This window comes from Phoenix dactylifera, chromosome 6, assembly GCF_051530095.1.
Source record: "Phoenix dactylifera cultivar Ajwa chromosome 6, Ajwa_hap1_PhDact_Kaust_v1.1, whole genome shotgun sequence".
Lineage (NCBI taxonomy): Eukaryota > Viridiplantae > Streptophyta > Magnoliopsida > Arecales > Arecaceae > Phoenix > Phoenix dactylifera.
In genome coordinates, this window is record NC_143195.1 from 25990098 (window position 1) to 26010151 (window position 20054).

The following is a 20054-nucleotide window of genomic DNA, read 5'->3' on the forward strand; positions in this document are numbered from 1 at the left end:
TTTACTGGACCGGGTTCAGAGTGGCTGACGGCCTTCATCCCTCGAAAATCTGGTCCCAGAGAAGGAACTCTGCGGCGTCTCAAGACCCTCCGGCTACTTCCCGTGCGGTATAGAAGAGCGACCAGAACTCGAATAGAACAGTCCTCTGCTTCTCTCTCAACTCTACTGCGATTCTTGGAACAGGAATAGGCGCGCTCTTATGGCTCAGATTCCCAATCTCGACAATGCCCCGATCAATCTCGCCTCCCTCAGGTATTTCCCAGCCCTTCTTCCCCAATTGATTGTTTCCCCAGAATTGATTTTTCCTGTTTTGATTGATTACTTGTTTCGTATTATATCAGGGAGCAATCGCAGAAGGAGCTCCTCAACATTCTCAGGAAGGTGCGCTTCTCAATCTCACGCCCGGTTTTCCTGCTTTATTTCCCCCCTTTTCTTCTGCTTCCTTTTCTATTTTCCCGGTGTTTTCTTGTGCTTACGTTGTGAATCTTGGTAGATACGTGGCAAGAAGTGTCTTGTTATAGACCCGAAGCTTGGGGGCTCGCTCTCGCTCTTGATCCAGACATCGCTGCTGAAGGTACGCTGCTCCTTCTCTTTTCTGCAAGTCTCATTCTTTTTGAATTATGGTTTGTTGTTCTTGGGTTTTCATAAAAGGCATAGCATGAAGATTAGTGGCTGGTCCAACAGATGGGGGTTGGACACTGTGTTCTTTTGGAATTTTTGATCAAATTGCTGTTTTCCCAAAAAAGATCACAACTTTAAGTCGTTCTCAGGTGTTCTAGGTATTGCTTCCAAATGAGTGTTCAAAGTATTTAATTTTGTTTTTAGTTGCGGTGAATGGAGGGAATCAGAGAGGCATAATGTGTTTTTCAGTCTGATGTGCTCAAGCTTGCATGTGTAGAATGCCATGTGCTGGAATAATTTGTTGAAGAAAGTAATTGCAGTTTCTAGATCTATCATCCCCCAAAACAAATCTGACATATATGCATTCTAAAGTCCTGATTTGTTTATCTTCCTAGACGATGAAATAGCCACAAAAATAAAAAAGAGTGCCTATGTTATTTATTAAGAATTTAAACAGTATACAAGATTTCTAGACTATGGACAGGCACAATGAAGCCTTAACCTGCTTGGACAATCAGCCTAATGACCAAGTTATTCAGGAAGCATATACATTTATGCCAATCTAGTTTTATTTACTTATTTATTTTATGCCAGTTCAAGTTGACTTGGTCAAATCTATGTGGGTTAATTTTATCTAAATAAGCATAATTTGAAAGAAAATCACATTGATTAGCTGTAGTGTCATATGAATGTTCACATGGTTGGCGATCCAATAACATGAGTTTAATGACTTTGCTCGGTCGGACATTTTAGGCTCGTAAAGGTTTAGGTCTACTCTGGTTATTAAAAGTTTCTAAAACCCCTTTGTATTGTAAATATATTCACTCGAGGATTTCTGAGCAAGTATTTACCTTCTATATTTAGAGGCATTGAGTTTCTAACTAATTTATCCCTAGCTATACAAGCAAGAAAAATCAAACTTTATGGTCTTAACATACTGGTATTACCTTTCTGCAACCATATGAAATATTTCTGATCTTCCAAAGTTGCTGATTTGGAGATCTAATGAGTAGAAATGCTATTTTATCAATATAGCCTACTACATTATAGTCGTGTAAGAACTTATTGGCATAGTTTATCAACTGTGTTGATAGGTAACAATAATTCTGTCATCAAACTTCTCAAAACAAGCTATCTATTGTCACCTTAAAAAGATGGGGTGCTTGGATTTCATTCACTCCAGATTACCCATTAAGAAAAACTCCAGGGTGCTTGATTAGCACAACTTTGTCTATTTGAGGATACCAGATTGACAAAGATTTTAGTTCTTTTTATTTTGTGTGTGTATGTGTGTGGGGCTAGAAATGTTTTTTTTTTTGAATAATTGCCTTCTTTTTTTTGAAATAGTAAAGATCAACTTTCCTTCATACACATGCTTAGAGAGTCAAACTATGGCTGGGCTTGGCACATTCATTTAGACAGAGTCCAATATATGGTGATAGACAGGCAGAAATCTGTGGGGTTCAAACGAATTTGTAACATAAATTATGGCTGGGCTTGGCACTCTTGAGAGCCACCATAGCACACCTTCTTATTGTTTGGTGTAGTTTATAGTGGTTGACCATTTTATTACATGAAGAAGGAGAATGAATTTTATTATGAAATATCTCTTGAAGGAGTTCTTTATAAGCCTTAAGAGTTTTTCACTTCTTTAGCGGTGGTTGTTGCCTTTGCTTTATCATCTACAAGATCAAAACATGCTCCTTCTCTCTATTATTAGTGCATTTTTTGGTATCTCATAATGTGTTCAAAAGGAAGCATCATGATTCATGAACATTCCTATTTTTCGCAATGTTCCCCATGCAGATTTTTTTTTGTCCAAGTCCATTATATTGATGATATAATTGCTGCAGTTGGTGCCTTTAGCTCTTCTGTGTTTCTACGCCTTTAGTTTGCTTCTTATTGCAATAGAAAGTGCACCTTTGATTTGATCATCAAAGTGTGTATAAACACTAATGATTTTATTGCTTCAATGCAGTTGTTTGTGTTAATAAACCTCAAATATCTCCCACCAATAAGTGTTAGAATGTGAACTGCATTCATATGATCATATTCTTCCTGCATATTTTATATGTGGTGTAGGTGTTAACTAAATTTGTGGTTGTTGTTTCTTTGACCATTATTTGGTTCTCTTTCATGTCCTTTGATTACTTCGTGGTGTCATCAGCTGCTCAATTATTTCTTTTGCCTAAGGTAGTGTTATGTCCTAAAAGACATTAACCGAGTTTTGAGTCACACCGATCAATATTCTAGTTTTGCTTCCTCATTATTCTTGGATACACTTGCAATCTGAATGAATGCAAAGCAGGATTTTGTTTCTTGTTCTAAGCAAGGATTGCCGAATCAGTACCAGTAGGCGTATCGATCGGCCACCGGACCGATTTGGTACCTGTTCGGACCGAACCAAACTGGTACTAAACCGGTATCACTGGTTCGACCTTGTTCATGCATCCAAAAGCCCAAAAAAATTTGGAACATGTGCGAATCGACCGGTAGCCGGTATCGGCCGATATGGGCCGGTACCATTTTTTAACGTTGAACTGGACCGGTCAAAGACCGAACTGGTTCGGTACAGATTGAACCGGCCGGTACGGGCCGGTTTAATGGTTCTAAGGTCATGAACCATACAATCATCTACTTTGCCCTCATACCAGGGCATCTGATGCAGGCTAAATTGGGATACCTACAATTCATGGAAGTACCAAAAGGGGTTGGAAAACTAGGATTTGGATCAAGAAATCACATTGCCTCGTGCTGCAGAAAAACTGGGTAGAAGTGTTCTTTGGCAATTACAAAACTTAAAATGGCCTGCTTCTGTTTTAGGTTTGCACATGAGGTATATGTATGAAGAACAAGTTTCTAAAGGAAACTTATCAATTGTTGGTGGCATGCAGTAATCCTGTAACAATTTTTCAGATCACAAATATTTATGTAGAAAACAGAAGTGAGGTTTAGACAAGCGAAACAAGGATAACATGAGTAATCAAAGATAATAGAGAGAGATCAAGAAGAGAGAGAGAGAGGAAGGGAGATAGAGAGATAAGAAGGGTGAAACTGTGAAACCTTGCCTAAAAAATCCATAATTTTTCCCCAAAACAAATAATGGAAAATGATATTTCATGTAGCCCTAGTAAACCTTATATATATTGTTCATGACTTCTACAAGTAAGCTATGATTCTTGATAATAAAGCAACTGATCTCCTAAATCTTTTCTGAAAATTAAAATTTTGGAATCTGATATAACTATACTGGAAGATACCTAAAATACCTAAAAATCAAATGCTAACAACTTTATTACTTATCCAACCAACATATACCTAAAGTAGGAATCTTGTACACCAATCCTACTTTATATGGGACTCTGAAACCATCTCCAGAAATCAGCTAATTAAAACTTCCAAAAATACAATGATATCTAAGTAAATAGTTATTTACTCATTATTAGCATCTCAAGCTCTACTTCTAACACCTCTTTAGTCAAAATCAGGGTACCATCTATATTAACCGTTATTGATATTCCCTTAGTAGGTGAAGCAATTTAAGATTGATTCTCACTAACAGTGGTGCCGCCATTGTTCTTCTTTACTTTTGTATATCTGTAGTAACCAGTCAGCTAGTAGTGGAGTTCTTGTGAAGCTTAATGCTGTTTCATACTTTAAAGAGCTTCATCAAAATTGATCTTCATATTGGAATATAGCAATTTTTTCCACTCCATTTCTTGGCCCTTAGGTTTCACTAAAACATAAGCATAATCTGACGTGCTAATTAGCATAACTACTAAACTTGTAACTTGTGGGTGGTACAAATTAATCATGCAAAAGTTTGCTTAATGATTCAAGCTGGTGCAATAAGCAAATCTACCCCAAAATTAAAAATTATAATGGAACTTTTAATTGTAATTGAATAAGGTGTTCTGATGGTAATGAGAAAGCCAATAGATGTTATAGTCTGCCTACTTGAGTTGTTTATTACTTCGATCCATCCTCCCTGATGCCTGGTCCACCACCAAGACAGTTTAAAACTGATTCTCCTTTAGTTGCTTGGGCACCTGCTGCGAAAGTTGGTCCACATATAATAGCTGCCTTGGCTGTGGGACCCTGAAAGAAAAGGCAGGGGGATTACTTAAGCATATGTCATCCAGAGTCCAGACCCTTCCCTTTGCCCCAAAGTGCCTGCATTAATGGAAAATGGATTTGAGTATGACACTTGGGTATGGGCCTGCTAGAAGGACTTCTTAAATATTAAAATAATCTGATACATAGACAATTATCTGCTCTTGTTGCTCATAGCCAAGTCCATTTGACAAACACTTACCTTGGCTTTCCTTCTTAAACAGTGTTTACACTTAACATTTTTACAGGTAATTGTAATCGTGGTTCTGCAAAAACACTGTGGACACTGTGGTTCTTACATATGGTAATATATGAGAATAGTTTGTGATAATAGTCTGTTAGTTTCTATTCACTAATTTAAATTTTAATCCATTTGTTCCTAGATAACTTTTTTTTTATCAAAGTTCCCTATTGTTTTTTTTTTTCTAGAAATATTTTATATTTGTTTTTGCATTCTCCATTTCAACAACAAATTCTGATTCACTGATTGTGGTGATGCACTTCACAATTTGAACAGGAATATGGTGTAGAATTGCGGCATCTCTCTGCAGAACATGTTCAAACTGAATGCTCCAAAGTGCTATATCTTGTCCGTTCTCAGATGAAGTTGATGAAATTCATTTCATCTCATATTCAGCATGATCTTTCCAAAGGAGTTCAGAGAGAATACTTTGTTTATTTTGTCCCACGCCGCACAGTTGTATGTGAAAAAGTGAGTTTCCTTATAAACCCTTACTACGTCAATTTTTAGCTCTAGTTTTGGTTCCAGTTTGTTTCAGCTGTTTTGGTTGTTTCAGTTGTTTTGGTTGTTTCAGTTGTTTAAGTTCCAGTTTTACAGTTCTAGTTGTAAATTGTAAAGAAATCCAAAAAGCAGCGAAAACCATAAATGTCAAAAAGAACATAGAAAAACAAATAAAAAAAACTATTCATTGCTTAGGACCTTTTGAGTGTATATTTTTGACCTTTTCTTACTCAAACTTTAAATGGATCGTGTTTAGAGTGTAATTTGTTGTTTTACTGTTTGATGGCAATCTAGTATATGATCATATGATGCTTATGTGATGTCAGATTTAAGATAGCTAAAATTTAAAGTGTAAGCATAAGAATAAGTAGCTCATATGTACATGCGCCTTTCACTTTTGTCTTGGAGATAGGAATCCAATGAGCCGATCCATATTTGCATTCCGAGAGTCTCGAGTGAGGATGAAAGAGCCAATGGGGTCTATAGTAGGGGAAAAGAACTCTCTTTCGAAGGAGGCGGGACTTTTGCTTAGAGAGAGTTCTATATGGAAGCATTATCCATCTTGGAAAAGAGGGTACTTTTTACTACTACTACTACTACTGATCAACTCCAGGGAGAAGTCTTTCAATATATCCCTCTTGCTGATTTGGGTCAACTCCTTTAGAGGAATTGGAAGTATGAGACTAGACTCACTCTCCACAATTGGATGAATCGAAAGAAAACATACTACACTTAGATCGATTAGTCCAAAAGCGACCTATTTTTGTTTTGGCTGAAATTCTGAATTTTTTATGGAAGTTTAGCTCATGCTTAATGGTTTTTAGTTGTGATGTTTGGTCCAGAGAAATGGATCTGTTATGTTCTGTTATAGAACATTGTTGCAAGAAGATGTTTATACATTTACAGTAATTCTAACTAATAAGGGTCATTAGCTGATGATACATAGACTTGAAAATGTTGTCCTGTTATTATTGTGCTTGCATTACTATGTCATAGCTTCTCAAAGAAGTCATAAAATTTCTTATTGAACTGAAATATGTTCCTCCTTTTTTTTTTATTCTAACCTTAGCTTTCAGTCTCCTTCAGTTAAAAAAGCTGAGAACAAGCTTGTGCTTATTTATAGGAGTCAACAGATTTAACTACTCTTTGGCTGTCCAGACTCCTAAAGGACCCTTGAAGAAAGCTCATGTGAAGCCGCCTAATTCTTTGCTTCTTTTAATTTTTCTTCCTGTTGCATCTGTTTAACCATCATGTTTTGAAAGTTTTTCTGGTAATCCAACAGTTCCAGCCAATTTGGCTAGGGTTTACAAGCAAATCAAAATTTAAAATTCGGATGCAGATGCTGAGCTTGAAATGTGACAGTCCCACTAAAAGTCCTAAGTTCCTAATATTTCCATCAATAACTGAAAATATACTGATAGACTGTCAGGAGTGATTCTTCCCTGCAATAAATTTTTCAGATTGCAGAATACCTGAATACTGTAAATGAATTGGAAGGGCATTACTTTAGAATCTTCACCACTGGAAGTCCTTTGACCTTCATCTTTTTTCTAGACATCACTCGCTCCAACCAGCCTGCATGGTGGAAACATTCAAAATTTCAGATTGTACCTCATAATCCAGAGTCATTCAAAACTCTCATTCTCCATCTTCATTGTCTGTTACATCGCAGTAACATCAACCAAAGTTGTATTCATTCATATAGTTTATGTAATTTCAATATATTATAAAGGTCCAGTACTGTTTAACAAAGCATAGATGGTAAGTATAGTGAGTGTCGGTCAACTTTATCACAATGCATGTGATGCAAGCAAACAAAAAAAAAAGAAAGAAAGATGATAGATGAGTGTATAAGATACTGCAGATCTTGAACATGCATTAAGCACTGGATTTATGCTTGAAATAGACTGTTTTATCATGCTGTACTCTAATTTATATTTTATATGTGCATATGTGCATGCATGCGTGTGTGTACAACACATTTCTTTTAGATTATTGAATTAATTATCATTTCACTTCACATGTTCTGTTTTTTCATTAATAATTATTTTTAATTGCCTCCAAAGCTGTGAGACATGGGCCTGGGATACAAGGAAATAGTAGACAGGGTTACATCGTTTAGGGTGGAAAGATGCAGCCGATATTTCTTTTTATATTTGGAACCTGTGGGCAGTTAAGGAATTACAAGGGTAATTAACGAGGAGGGATGGGAGTCCAAGCTAAGACGGAGCTTGTGGATGTCGATTAGTAGGTGCTGATTTGTGTTTCTTTGAGAGAGGGGTGGGGTGGGGTGGGGTGGGGTGGCGGCGTGGGGGGGGGGGGGGGGGGGGGGGGGGGAAGAGAGAGCTGGTCCTTGAGAGTTTCTTAAAAATTTCATGAAAATTGGGGACAGATAAGGTTGGAGATGGTAAGAACAAAGGAGAGAGGGGATATTTATATATACATGCATTCATGCATGCATACATGCATATATATGTATATTATGTATCTATATATGTCTTTATTTGTACATACTAGTAAAACTATACATGCAAATGCATATAGATACAAATCCAAAAATGATAAATGATACTGGATTGTATGCCCATATAATTGCAAGTGGGTTGACATGTTTGGGATTCGCTTAGTCTCAAATCAACTTTTCATATTTAGACATGACCATTTATTCCTGTATTTTAATCTGTTTATGCAAAGTATAAGTGATGTCCTATGCATTAGACATAACCTTGACCAGAATAAGATTCGTAGCTATAACTCATAAATTCTGATAGAAACATAAACAAATCACCAGGCAACTCCCTCATGTTTGACTTTTCTTTTCTTTTCTTTGTGCATGTGCACACGAATAGAGGGCTGTACATATGTGTAATGTTGGGGATCTAAACAACAAACATTATTATTATAATTTTAGGAAAACAATTGGCCATTCTTTATGAGTTATCATGCTATAGCTGCAATTCTGCAATAAATTAATGGTTGTTGTTATGGTTTCATCATGGATTAAGTTTAAAAAATCAAGACTCTGCAAAACCTAGGTAGCAATAAAAAATTGCAAGGCTGCTAACTGAAGGCTCACTAAAATCAGATAATAGTACACTTGTCAAATCATGCTGGCTAGTAGCTGAGATTGGGGCCCATCATGAGGGAAGAATGAAGAATTGGGATACGAAGAGATTGGGCACGTGATTGCATTGGCGGCGGCGGCAAAGGTTAAAAAAGGAACCATCAAAGGTTTTTTGTTTAAGCTTTTTGATAGCTAGCCATTTGCATGAGGATTGGTTAGTGCAATTGGAGCATGAGCTCCAATTAGATCAAAGGAGAATAGTCGGAAAATTTGCGTATGTACTGAACTCATGATATGCTGTACCGTACTATGCCGGATGGTACCGGATGTACCGTTCCATACCGTACCATACCATTCTAGTACCGATACCAGTACCGGTGACGTACCGACACTTGCTAAACTAGGTATATCCCGTACCGTACCGATACTATGATAGTATGGCATCAGTACGAGGTTGGGTACCGGTACGAGATTCGGTACCAGTACGGAGAACCTTGATTGAACTAGAGCCCCTAAGGACCTTCCAAGAAAGCATTGGAGTCTTGTAGAGAGTTAACTTTGTCGAAAAGTGTTGTAGCATTAAATTTTTGGAGGGATTCAAAGAGAGAAATATCAGACTCTTGGTGGACGTGTGAGTCTTGGAGGGAGTTTGGGTTACTTGAAAGGAACTTACCGGTGGATGTGGTGCTAGATTTTTAGTGGAAATGAGGGACTGGGTCTTTTAGGTTAAAGTTATTTATTTTGATGGATATGATGCTCTTAGCTAAATCCAACGGTTGCAGTCTTGCAGATGGTTCTAGACATAATTATCGTTCGGCCTTCTGTATATAGCATAGGTATATGTGAAGGCCAGTATTTCGACAGATAGAGGAAGATACGCTGTACTCATCTACGTTTAGGGTGAGGAGCCGGTGTACCAAAAAAAAAAGAAGATAGAGGAAGATAAAGAGAGGAGAGAATGGGTGGACATCAGAAAAAAGATGGAGGGAGAGAAATGGGTCTATGAGAACAACCATTATATTTTAAAATTTAAATATTTAAAATAGCCATTGCGAAATTTGTTTGTATAAGAAAATTGTCTTGTGAAAAATAGTGCTCTTTTTAGGACCAAAGATTGACAGCAGTATCTCCAACTCCCCTAATATAGAGAAAATGGACTGAGATATCTACTCTAATCTGTATAAAGTTGTATGTGTATATGTAAATGTCATATTGTTTAATCAAAAGTCCAGAACTACTTTATCACATGAAAATTGATACTTTCTACATCGAGGTAAATGTTAATTCTTTTTTGATATCAGCAGCTGGAGTTTGTTATTTAAGGTGCTGCTCCCTTTGTATGACTCTTTTTCCTTGTTTACTTCTTTTATACTTGCTTTATAAGATGCTTGAACCCCACCTTAAATTTGGGAAATTTTATCCCTACCTCTATTTTATCAAAATTGTATCTTTTGACTAGTTATCTAGATCACCGTATTCTGTTCTTAAAAAAATTAACTTGATGTGTATTATTTTATGTTCCTTTTGCACTTCTATGTTTCATGTGTACTCTCAATTTAATTATTATGTTCTTGGAGCAAGATTTTCCGTACCGGTTGGAACTGTACCATACCATACCGGTACGCAGTCTTGTACCATACCGCATACCGATACTGTAATAGGATGGTACCTGTATGGGGTCTGATGCCAAGACGGGGAACCTTGTCTTGGAGTAATATTCTGATCCATCCCTAGCCTTTGGCAAATTATATTGGATAATTTTAATGGCCATGTGTTTTTGTTTCTTATACAAGTATACTCTGTTGTTTATAGAGTTTCATCTGTTTCTGTTGGAACTTTTCCTGCCTCACCACTATCATTTTCTATTCAACATGAATCATTGATGATACTCTCTTCTTTTTTCTGTTTCAATATATCACTGAAAAACACTTCAAAAATAAATCATTTACAACTTTACTGATTGATGAGATGTAATTTGCTTAGAAAGTATTCTGATCTATGCTCCTACAGATCTTTGAGGAGGAAAAGGTCCATCATATGCTGTCTATAGGGGAGTACCCCTTATACACATTGCCATTAGATGAGGATGTTATATCTTTTGAACTTGACTTTGCTTATAAGGTATGCTGAATGCTAATCATTAATAATATTGCACTCATAGTGTAAAGGGCTTTTCTTATAATTATTTAACTTCATAGGAATGCTATGTTGATGGTGATACAAGTTCCCTTTGGCATGTTGCAAAGGCCATTCATAAGCTGGAGGTATGTATGTCTTTCACTCTCCATGAGTGTTAAGCTTTTGGTTCAAATGGTTAGTTAACAATGCTTACTATTAGGCAAATGATTTTTTTTCCTGTCTAAACTGAGTTTACAATGTAATCTTTTTATCTAAACTGGAATAACATGCTATGTTTGTAGTTACGACAGCGAACCAGTTACTTATACTATTTTTTCTCGAGTTATATACAATTATTATAATATTAATTACTGATTTAATATTTTTTGATTTATGTCTTCCATTTGCAATATATATAGCCTTTTGAAATGACAAATCTATTTTTTTTTCACCTAGAAGACTTAAAAAATATGGAGTTCTTGTAACAAGAGGATAAGGAAAAGTAGGCAAAAAGTATTTGTGTTTTAATTAATTTTTTTTAAAAAATAAATTTTAAAGACAAACTAGTTCTTTCTGTTTATGTTTAAAATTACAGATGTTCATGAACTCTATTTTGAGTTTTCTTGCTTATGTTTGAGTCTACATCTTCTGTACATTACTCAAATGATTAAGGACTTCTTGTTTGTCTGACATGCTTGTTCTTATTTGCATGATTAAGATATACTATCTTTTGGTTTATTGTTTTTTCATTTTGTAAACCATTACTGTGCAGCTTCTGCTGATGATAGGTTGTTATGTGTTAAAATGTATATATTGTGGATTAGTGACATTACTTGTGTTTGTCAGCATTAGTGTACTTGTTAAGATGATTACACACGAAATAGTTAGAGGAGCAGAGCTTATTGTTTAAGATGTGAACTAATGTAGATTCAATAAGAGCTATGGTTCCTTGACATTGCTCTAGCTTATCTTTCATCAACATGTGCATCTTTAACTGCTTGCATTTCTGCTGCATAGCATATATGTGTTTCAGGTATGAAATTAATGCATGCTGCGAATATTAAACCTTAATTGTAAGTTACAATACATGTGTTTTGTATTTAATTTTTGTCACCCCTAATATTATCTTTGACAAGCACTTGTATGTTTGTTATAATTTCGTGTCATGTTCACCTGTTATAACACATATATGGTTCCTCACTTTGTCAATTCTTTACTGAATTTCAGTTTTCATTTGGGTTGATACCAAATGTGAGAGCTAAAGGTAAGGCTTCAACGAAGGTCGTTGACATTCTAAATAGCTTGCAAGTGGAAGAGCCAGTTAACACAGCTGATGTAATGTTGAAATATTTCTACCCTCTTCTTTGTTGTTTTGGCCTTTTTGGATGCATTGCTATTAACAGAAATTTGTGTCATGGTTTTTCAGATGGGGGTTCCTGAGATAAATACACTCATTTTGCTAGATCGAGAGGTAATGCTTTCTTCTTCTTTTAATTTGGCCATTCTATTAATGCCTGACTGAGAAGTTCTTAATATTTGTGCTCTAGGCCATTGTCACTGAAATAGGTAAAGCTTTAGTTTTTGTTATGGTTGTGATGACAAGTAGCAGATCTGGCATCTAGTCTTCGGTGGTGTTTGGCTGGAGCATAAGACCTGGATTATTGTCTTAGCCAACCAAACACTATTTGCCAAATGGGCATTTAGACTTGGAGTGGGCTATGCAACTCAAACCATCTTATGCCCATTTTTCGGGCATGGCTATTTCATGTTTATGTTGTAATAGGCTTATGCCCATTTCACCGTTTTAGATTGTACATTTGAAATTAATTGTATTATCTAATATGTTATATAAATATCATAATATGACAATCAATATATTATATATAACATTACTAGAAGAAAATATTATCATACTGTTATGTTATATCATATCATATTACATATAATATTCCATGTTATATATTTAGTATTACTAGCATAAAATATTAAAATTTTAGTACTATAAAAACATATTATAATATTATAATACTAATTATAATATAATAATATTTTTATTATAATATGATAACATTATATCTTATGCTATAAAAACTACTAATAATAATATTATCATATGAAAACATTACTTTAACAATTTTATGTATATTATAAAATAATGAAGAAAAAAGTTTATTATATTACTATAGAATTAATATCATAATATTCTCAATATGATATAATATTATGTTATAATATAGTATACTATTAACATAATATTAATAATTATTATGAAATATTTATATTTCTATAATATTATTAGAAAAACAATATTACAGTGTATTATATTAATATTACTATGATAATAGTATTAAATTTTTAATATTGATATTATAATATAATATCATTATACAAAATTAAAATAGTATCTTATAATATGATATGTATACCTATTAATATAGTAAAATAGTATATTATTACAAAAATGTCATAATATGATTATTTAGTATTAATATAGTATTCAAAATAGCAATATTATAGTAGAAAAAATTAGCATGTAATATATTTATTTATATTATGTTCATTAAATAATAGAATATAATATAATAGTTAAAATTATGCTGTTCTCTAATATTGATATTGTATTAAATATTAACATTAATGATATAAAAAATTCCATAACACTATACTATTCTAATATATGATGTATATAGTGTATAATTTATTCTTTAACATTGATATTATAGTTATAATATAAATACTATTGTATAAAATATACTGTGATAGGCCAAGGGTAGTTTCTCATTTCAGAAAAAGGTTTGATGGTTTATTCTGATTTTCAGTTTATTCAAAAAATTTTGATAAGCAAACTGAATCTTGCATAAGCACCTAGCATAGTTTTCCTTATTCCCATCATCTTGAACGGAAGCAAAGTCCCTTTCACAGGTAGTAAGTCGGTAGTCTGAGAGCCATTCAAGGAGGGGCAGTCATACAGAACTAGAATCAAAAGGAGGTAGTTTTACCACGTTGTTCAGTTATCATGTCCAGCTCAAATCATCAAGCCTGTAAGGGCTTGTCCCACAGGATTCAACAACTCTGTCTACATCACTAATAAATGGCTCAATATCAGAGACCTGTGGGAAGTCTCATCATTGCTGTGCAATCTGTTTGTATACCACTTATAAACATTGGTGTAAGCAATATTCCTTGGGCCAATAGCACCTCATCAAGGGCTTCTACAACTGATCGACCAAAATGAGGATCCCAAATTGCACGAGCAATAGGTCTTACATGTAAAAAGGTCCTGTATCGCGCAATTCTGATTGGTTGACTTCAATAGAATTTCTTTTTTGTTTTTCTTTAGATTATTTAATATTATCTTGAAAGGTAAAATGAGGTAGAGGAAACCTGTTCTATTTTTTTGAAATTAGTGTCCTCTTCCTCCACACATAGAAAAGAAACAAATAAATCAAAAAAATTATGAGAAGCTTCGTAAGGTGCTTCCTTAGGAGTTAAACTTCCAATATTTGTTGAATGCGCTCTTGTGGAATGATTTTTCCCTCATTTTTTTGGTTGCTAAAATTGTTAGAAGAGAGATATTTGTTTTTTAATAATATAAAAGATATATGTTTGCTAATAACCTAAGTTTTCTTATTACATGAGACAATATTTAGTTTGCTTTTGCTGTATATGTCGTATTTAGCCAAACTTTCATGGATCTGCCTGCTTTGGGCAGCTAGTTTTTCAGCCATTGTATATTGAGCACATCTTCTGAAGCTTTATGGCCTGTTTGTTTTATATCTTGTATGTTGGCTTTAAGCTTTCTTTACCTTGGCAGGATGATTTACATTAGAATTTGTTTTACTTCCTGTTTGTTGCCCTTGTATTTCTAGCCAGATGCTCTGTACTTCTCTTGCCAACGGCCAGGCTGCTGTCCTTGTGTATTAATTTGGCATATATTGACTAAATTCTTTTGTTGTTTTATGTTCTTATCTAAGCCCTCCTTCAGACCAATGTATTGCTCCTTTGATAAGATTCTGCATGCTTTTGTATTGTAGACATATATTGCTTATATTATGCATTTGTAAGTGATAAGGATTTCTAAAATCCCTCCTTGCCGAATTTGTGACTCATACATGTTTGATGCAGGTGGATATGGTGACTCCAATGTGCTGTCAGTTAACATATGAAGGACTACTAGATGAGGTGAGCTTCGCCTAAAACTCTGCTATATGTATGATTAATTTTTCTATTAGTATATCTGCAGGTGCAATCATGAGATACATATCCAGATACATCTATGGATCTGCATGGAACACATTTTTAATGGCAGCTTGTTTCTGCCTATTATAAATGGGTCATATGGAGGACAGTGGAATAAGGTTAAATCAGAAGAATCAAGCAATTCACCATTAAATTGAAGACTGAACTTTATTACCTTCTGTCAAATCATTATATTCTCTTTACATTTAAGAACTTTCAAACAAAATACTTTATAATCTTAATCTATAGATCTAATCCTATGCATTACTGGGCTCATAGCATTTCTAATCTAATCTAAACAACTATTCTATTTTCAGAAACCTTAATATCATTTAAACATGATGATGTTAAGCAAAAAAAAAATCTTGAACACTGTACAATTTGATGCATAGTGAATGTGTCAGTTTTGCCTAAATTTTTTAAATCACCTCCAACTATAATGCAAAAATGTTTTGACCATGGTACGCCGTACTGTACTAAATTGGGCGGTACGGAGTGTACCGTACCGTACTGGTTCGGTATTGGTACACGGTACGGAGGTGTACCAACATTGGATACGCTGAACGGGCCTCGTACCATATCTAAAGTCAGCCGAAGCAGACTGAATCGCCTAGTTTGGCCCGTACGAACCGAACCAGTGGGGGACTGGATTGGTTCGGCTATTAAAATTGGGACCGGTCCCGAACCGGCCGGAACCGGTCCCGAACTGTTTAGGTCCGTTCGAACTCGGTGCAAACTGGACGGCTCGCACCAAGTCGAGCCTGTTCGGAATACTTCCGCCTCCCCCTTTCTTCGTTTTGTCATAAGAGGATGTTGGGAAGGCTCGGCCTTCCCAACGTTTATTCTCTCTCTAAATATCTCCCTCATGGTCGGTGGAACCGTCCCGAACCGTCTGATTCACGGCGTCCCGAATTGTACCGGTGGCTTACTGGGACGGTTTCGATAACCAAACCAAGATGCCGTCGCTGGAGGGGGAGAAGAACAAGAGAGAGAGAGAGAGAGAGAGAGAGAGAGAGAGAGAGAGAGGGAGAGGAAGGAAGAGAGGCCGCCCCGAGGCTGAACCTCCGCGCGGAGGCGGCAGAGGCCGAGGCTGGGGAGAGTGGAGGCGGGGTAAGAAGGTGACATATGCCATATTTGATAGAACCTCTATTTTGATTTATGACTTGGGGTAAGAAGGTGAAAATTGTTATCTTTTATAGAACTTTATCCTTAACCGTCAGCAGCCTGCCAACAGCCTCAAGTGGCTAGTTTTTATCTGATTTAGTCACATCAGGTTCTCAAGAAACAAACATGTTTGCTTTCTGTGGCAATGGTTTTCTTTAAACATCTCTCTCAAGGTTCGCCATCTCAGCATTGGATCCCGCACCACTACCACGTTGGTATAGTGTCGGCACACTTGGTATGGGGTTGGTTCGGCATACAGACAGTCGGTATGCCTCCCGTAACAAGTTTCGGTTTGGTACTGGTACGACATGGTGTGCTTGGTATGGGATGGTATGCACTGGTACAACAAATGATTCTCCCTGTTCTTCTGTTGCCCTTATCCATTTGTGACAGCCTAGGATATGCAGAATTGTTAGATTACCTTTAACTCCAAACTTGTAATGCTTGGATATCCTAGGTTAACTAAATTGTCAACATAAATAGCCACAACGATGCTCAAATCTTGATACATTCCCTTAGCATTATGAAAGCAAAGACCTCTTCAGTAACATAACTATACGAACATGTTATCTACGTATTTTGAATTTAAGTAATAATGTTTCAACTTTCAAATCAGTGTAAAATTTAGAAATTCATTATTTTTTTTGATTTAGAGATAAATATTTGGAAGCATCAAATGGTTAAAATGTTGACTTTCTAGCTCCAGATTTTGCATTAATGTGTAAATCACTAATACTGCTGATATTTAACTGGAGCTAAGTAATTGAATCCTGGTCATGCTAATATTTATATTCTCTTATTTTCTTATCTTTCCACTAGATAATGGCAATGATGACAATATTTACAGAGAAACTATGGGTGATTTATTGTAATAGATCATATTTCAATAAAAATTATTTCATACTTTATGATTTTTGAATAAATGTTCAATGCAAGTATGTTGTTGAGTAGTTGCATTCCATTTTTGTTCTTTGGTTTATACTTTGTGCTTCTTTGAGTAATGAATTTCCCTGTGTTTTTGGCTGGACTCTTCCAATATCTAGGAGAAATTTGGAAGGTAACCTTCTTCCCTCTTTGTCTAGACTCTTCCTAAGTCTAATAGAACCTTGGAAGATTCTTAGCTGCATGAGCTTAAATTGCTTGTGCTATAATGTAGGCCCCACTACTTTCTAGAATGCTCTTGAGGTTGCACTATGGAGAGATCATATTGTTTAAAGCTGCGGTGACTGGAATTTGGAGATCTGCTCATAGAATATTTGGTAAGGATTTGGTAGTTAGATGCTCCATGAAGCTACTAAACTATACTTTGATCTATAAACAGAACATTTCATAAATAGGATAGGACTTGTTGGTGGCTCAGGCATTGGGGAGAACTATTTGTCCTTGTAATGCTCTAATCGTTCTTGGATTATGATATAGATTGCTGTGAAATTCACTTTTTAAATTTTCAGTAACTACTCTATCTATCATTTGTGAACATTTTTATTTGATTTTAAGCATATTGAAAGTGGTGATACATATGAGTTTTTGTAAGAAAGCCAATCCACCTTAGAACAACTCATACCAATTCAAATTTGGTCTTTTAATCTGATGTCCTTTCTTATTAATAATGATCTATTTCATGGATGTGACTTGCATGTCTACATATATTCTGAACCCAGAACCTAATCAAAAAAGAACCAGGAATAATTTGATACCATCTAGTTGGTATTATTGTTGATTTTATTAAAATACACTTCCATATATCATAGTACACTGGTGGGACATGCATTGATAACTCTGTGATAGGTCAATACTGGTTATTAGTTATTTCTGTATGCACCAATATATGTGGTGGCAGACTTTACTGCTGAGATCACATTGTTATTGCACTCTATTACTTTATGTAATGAGTTCCACAGGTTATGCTATACTACAGTCTGAAATCTGATTGCGTGTGATGGCTGCAATTTGTGTTTTAATGTATCTCAAATGGCTAGCATTGCCTTTATCATGATTTTTCATTTTGCCACTGTCATGCAACCAGTAGATGATTAAAGGCTTAATTACAGACTCTTCTGCCCTATGTGTTGAAAGGGATTGACTTTGTCTTTGCTGTCATTTTGGAATATCAAGATTTGATAATTTCATAGCACTTTCTTTCACAATCTCTAATTCTCTATAATATAGTCATTACTTTTAATGTTCCATGCAATTTTCAGAGTATGCGATTTTTAGTTGAACAGCTTTTACTTTATGCAAGCCTTCTCTGATAGCTTCAATACAGATTTTGCAAATCAATAATGGATCTGTGGAGATTGATCCCACTATTATGGGTGGCCAACAAGAGGGAAAAAAGACTAAGGTTCCTTTAAATTCAAGGTACTTTGAAGTTTGAAGTTGGTATTTTATTCGTTTTGGATTTGGTATATTTCCATTCAGGATGACCTGTTATATCTTCATCAATAACAGAAACAGTCACATGTATGTATGCATATACACACACACACATAAATACTTACATATATACATACTAGTAGCCTATTATGATTTTACTTTTGTCATTTTATGAAAGTGTTAGTGCACAAGAAGTTATGAAACTAAATACATTTTTGCCGTCCCCTCTTGTTTTGCCGTAAGTCCGTAACAGTGCTTTCTATTTGCTGATGAACACATTTGTTATGAGGATGCAATGTCTATAATTATGGTCTTCCAATTGAGATGGCTGCTCATACGCAGCATGATTGTCATGATTCTATCTCTCCAATTATTCTCCACTAGAGTCCAGCAACCGTGGTACATGTGCATGTTTGTTGCATGTGGAGGGCTTTTGCTCAATTTTAATCTCGATAGAATTCTAGAACTTAAGCTTGAGAGCTTGTGGAAATATACCAAAGAAATAATCTGCTGCTTGCACATAGAAAGCAACTAGATGCGGAGAAAAACTAAAACAAAAGGGATATATTTATTTTTTCCATGAGTAGTGGGGCTGGGGTGCATGGGGAAAGAATAGAGAGCAATGTTCGCCGTATCGGTCGGTACTATACCGTACTGGTCGATATTGTACTGTATCGGACATACCAGTAGCGAACCAATATGAAAGCTTGTACCATAGCAACACGCGGTACACCTCACCTTCTTGTACCGTACTGCATACCGATATTGTAATAGGATGGTACCGGTATGGTGTCCGGTACTGAGATAGCAAACTTTGGTAGAGAGTATTGTGTTTGTTTTTTTCTTTTAGGTTGTGGGGTGCGTGGCTTCAGGCTCTAAGGCCAGCCTTAGAGCCTTTCCCATTATATATTATTAGTAATAGTCAATCTAAGGGACTGACCTTGGCAGAAATGCAGATGTAGGGTAACTAGCTTTTTACTTGTTGGATACATGTGATTGATACAAGGGGGATAGTATTTAATGGATGATGGTAAATAAGTACACTTGATTAATGTCGCATACTCATATATGATTGAGAACAATAAAGAATGTTGTACTGTCTACACTTGTGGCAGTTTGATATATGATCTGCACACATGTTTGTTGTTTGTCATCATGATTGTAATTTGTTTTATTTATAAAATTGATTATAAGAGATAGCTGAAATGCGAGACATATATTTCATTTATTTCAAGCCATTTATTTTTGCTCTGCAATGTGTTTTTTCTGTTTCAGTGATAAGTTGTACAGGGAGATTCGGGATCTCAACTTTGAAGTTGTTGTTCAGGTTTTGTAAATTTCTTCAGTCTGGTTCTTTAGGCAATCTGTCTCATTCTAGATTTTTTCATCTGACACCATTGAATTTTGATATGCATTTCATGTAATTTTTGCATTTCTATTTCTGAAGTCATATTGTATTTATAACTGCAGGTTCTGCGCCAAAAGGCAACTTCAATGCAGCAAGACTATGCGGAAGTGAAATCTACTGTAAGAGTTGCCTTGTATATCATCCTGCACTTGTATTTTTGTACTGAAATTAGAAAAATGTCTAGTAGAAAATTTATATTTTTCACTTTT

The 20054-nt window shown here is 35.4% G+C and overlaps 1 protein-coding gene across 1 annotated transcript in view; it reads left to right on the plus strand.

The window, feature by feature from the left end:
• Nucleotides 1–242: 242 nt before the first annotated feature.
• ATVPS33 (Sec1/munc18-like (SM) proteins superfamily) overlaps nucleotides 243–20054 on the plus strand; it is a 59609-nt gene continuing 39797 nt past the window's right edge. Inside the window, exons 1-13 of the mRNA XM_089923926.1 lie at nucleotides 243–252; nucleotides 342–381; nucleotides 494–574; nucleotides 4983–5038; nucleotides 5252–5446; nucleotides 10551–10661; nucleotides 10739–10804; nucleotides 11886–11993; nucleotides 12085–12129; nucleotides 14784–14840; nucleotides 18328–18422; nucleotides 19713–19764; nucleotides 19908–19964. Of these exons, the coding sequence (XP_089780052.1) occupies nucleotides 5036–5038; nucleotides 5252–5446; nucleotides 10551–10661; nucleotides 10739–10804; nucleotides 11886–11993; nucleotides 12085–12129; nucleotides 14784–14840; nucleotides 18328–18422; nucleotides 19713–19764; nucleotides 19908–19964 (789 nt within the window). The 5' untranslated portion in view covers nucleotides 243–252; nucleotides 342–381; nucleotides 494–574; nucleotides 4983–5035. The remainder of the gene's footprint in view (nucleotides 253–341; nucleotides 382–493; nucleotides 575–4982; nucleotides 5039–5251; nucleotides 5447–10550; nucleotides 10662–10738; nucleotides 10805–11885; nucleotides 11994–12084; nucleotides 12130–14783; nucleotides 14841–18327; nucleotides 18423–19712; nucleotides 19765–19907; nucleotides 19965–20054) is intronic.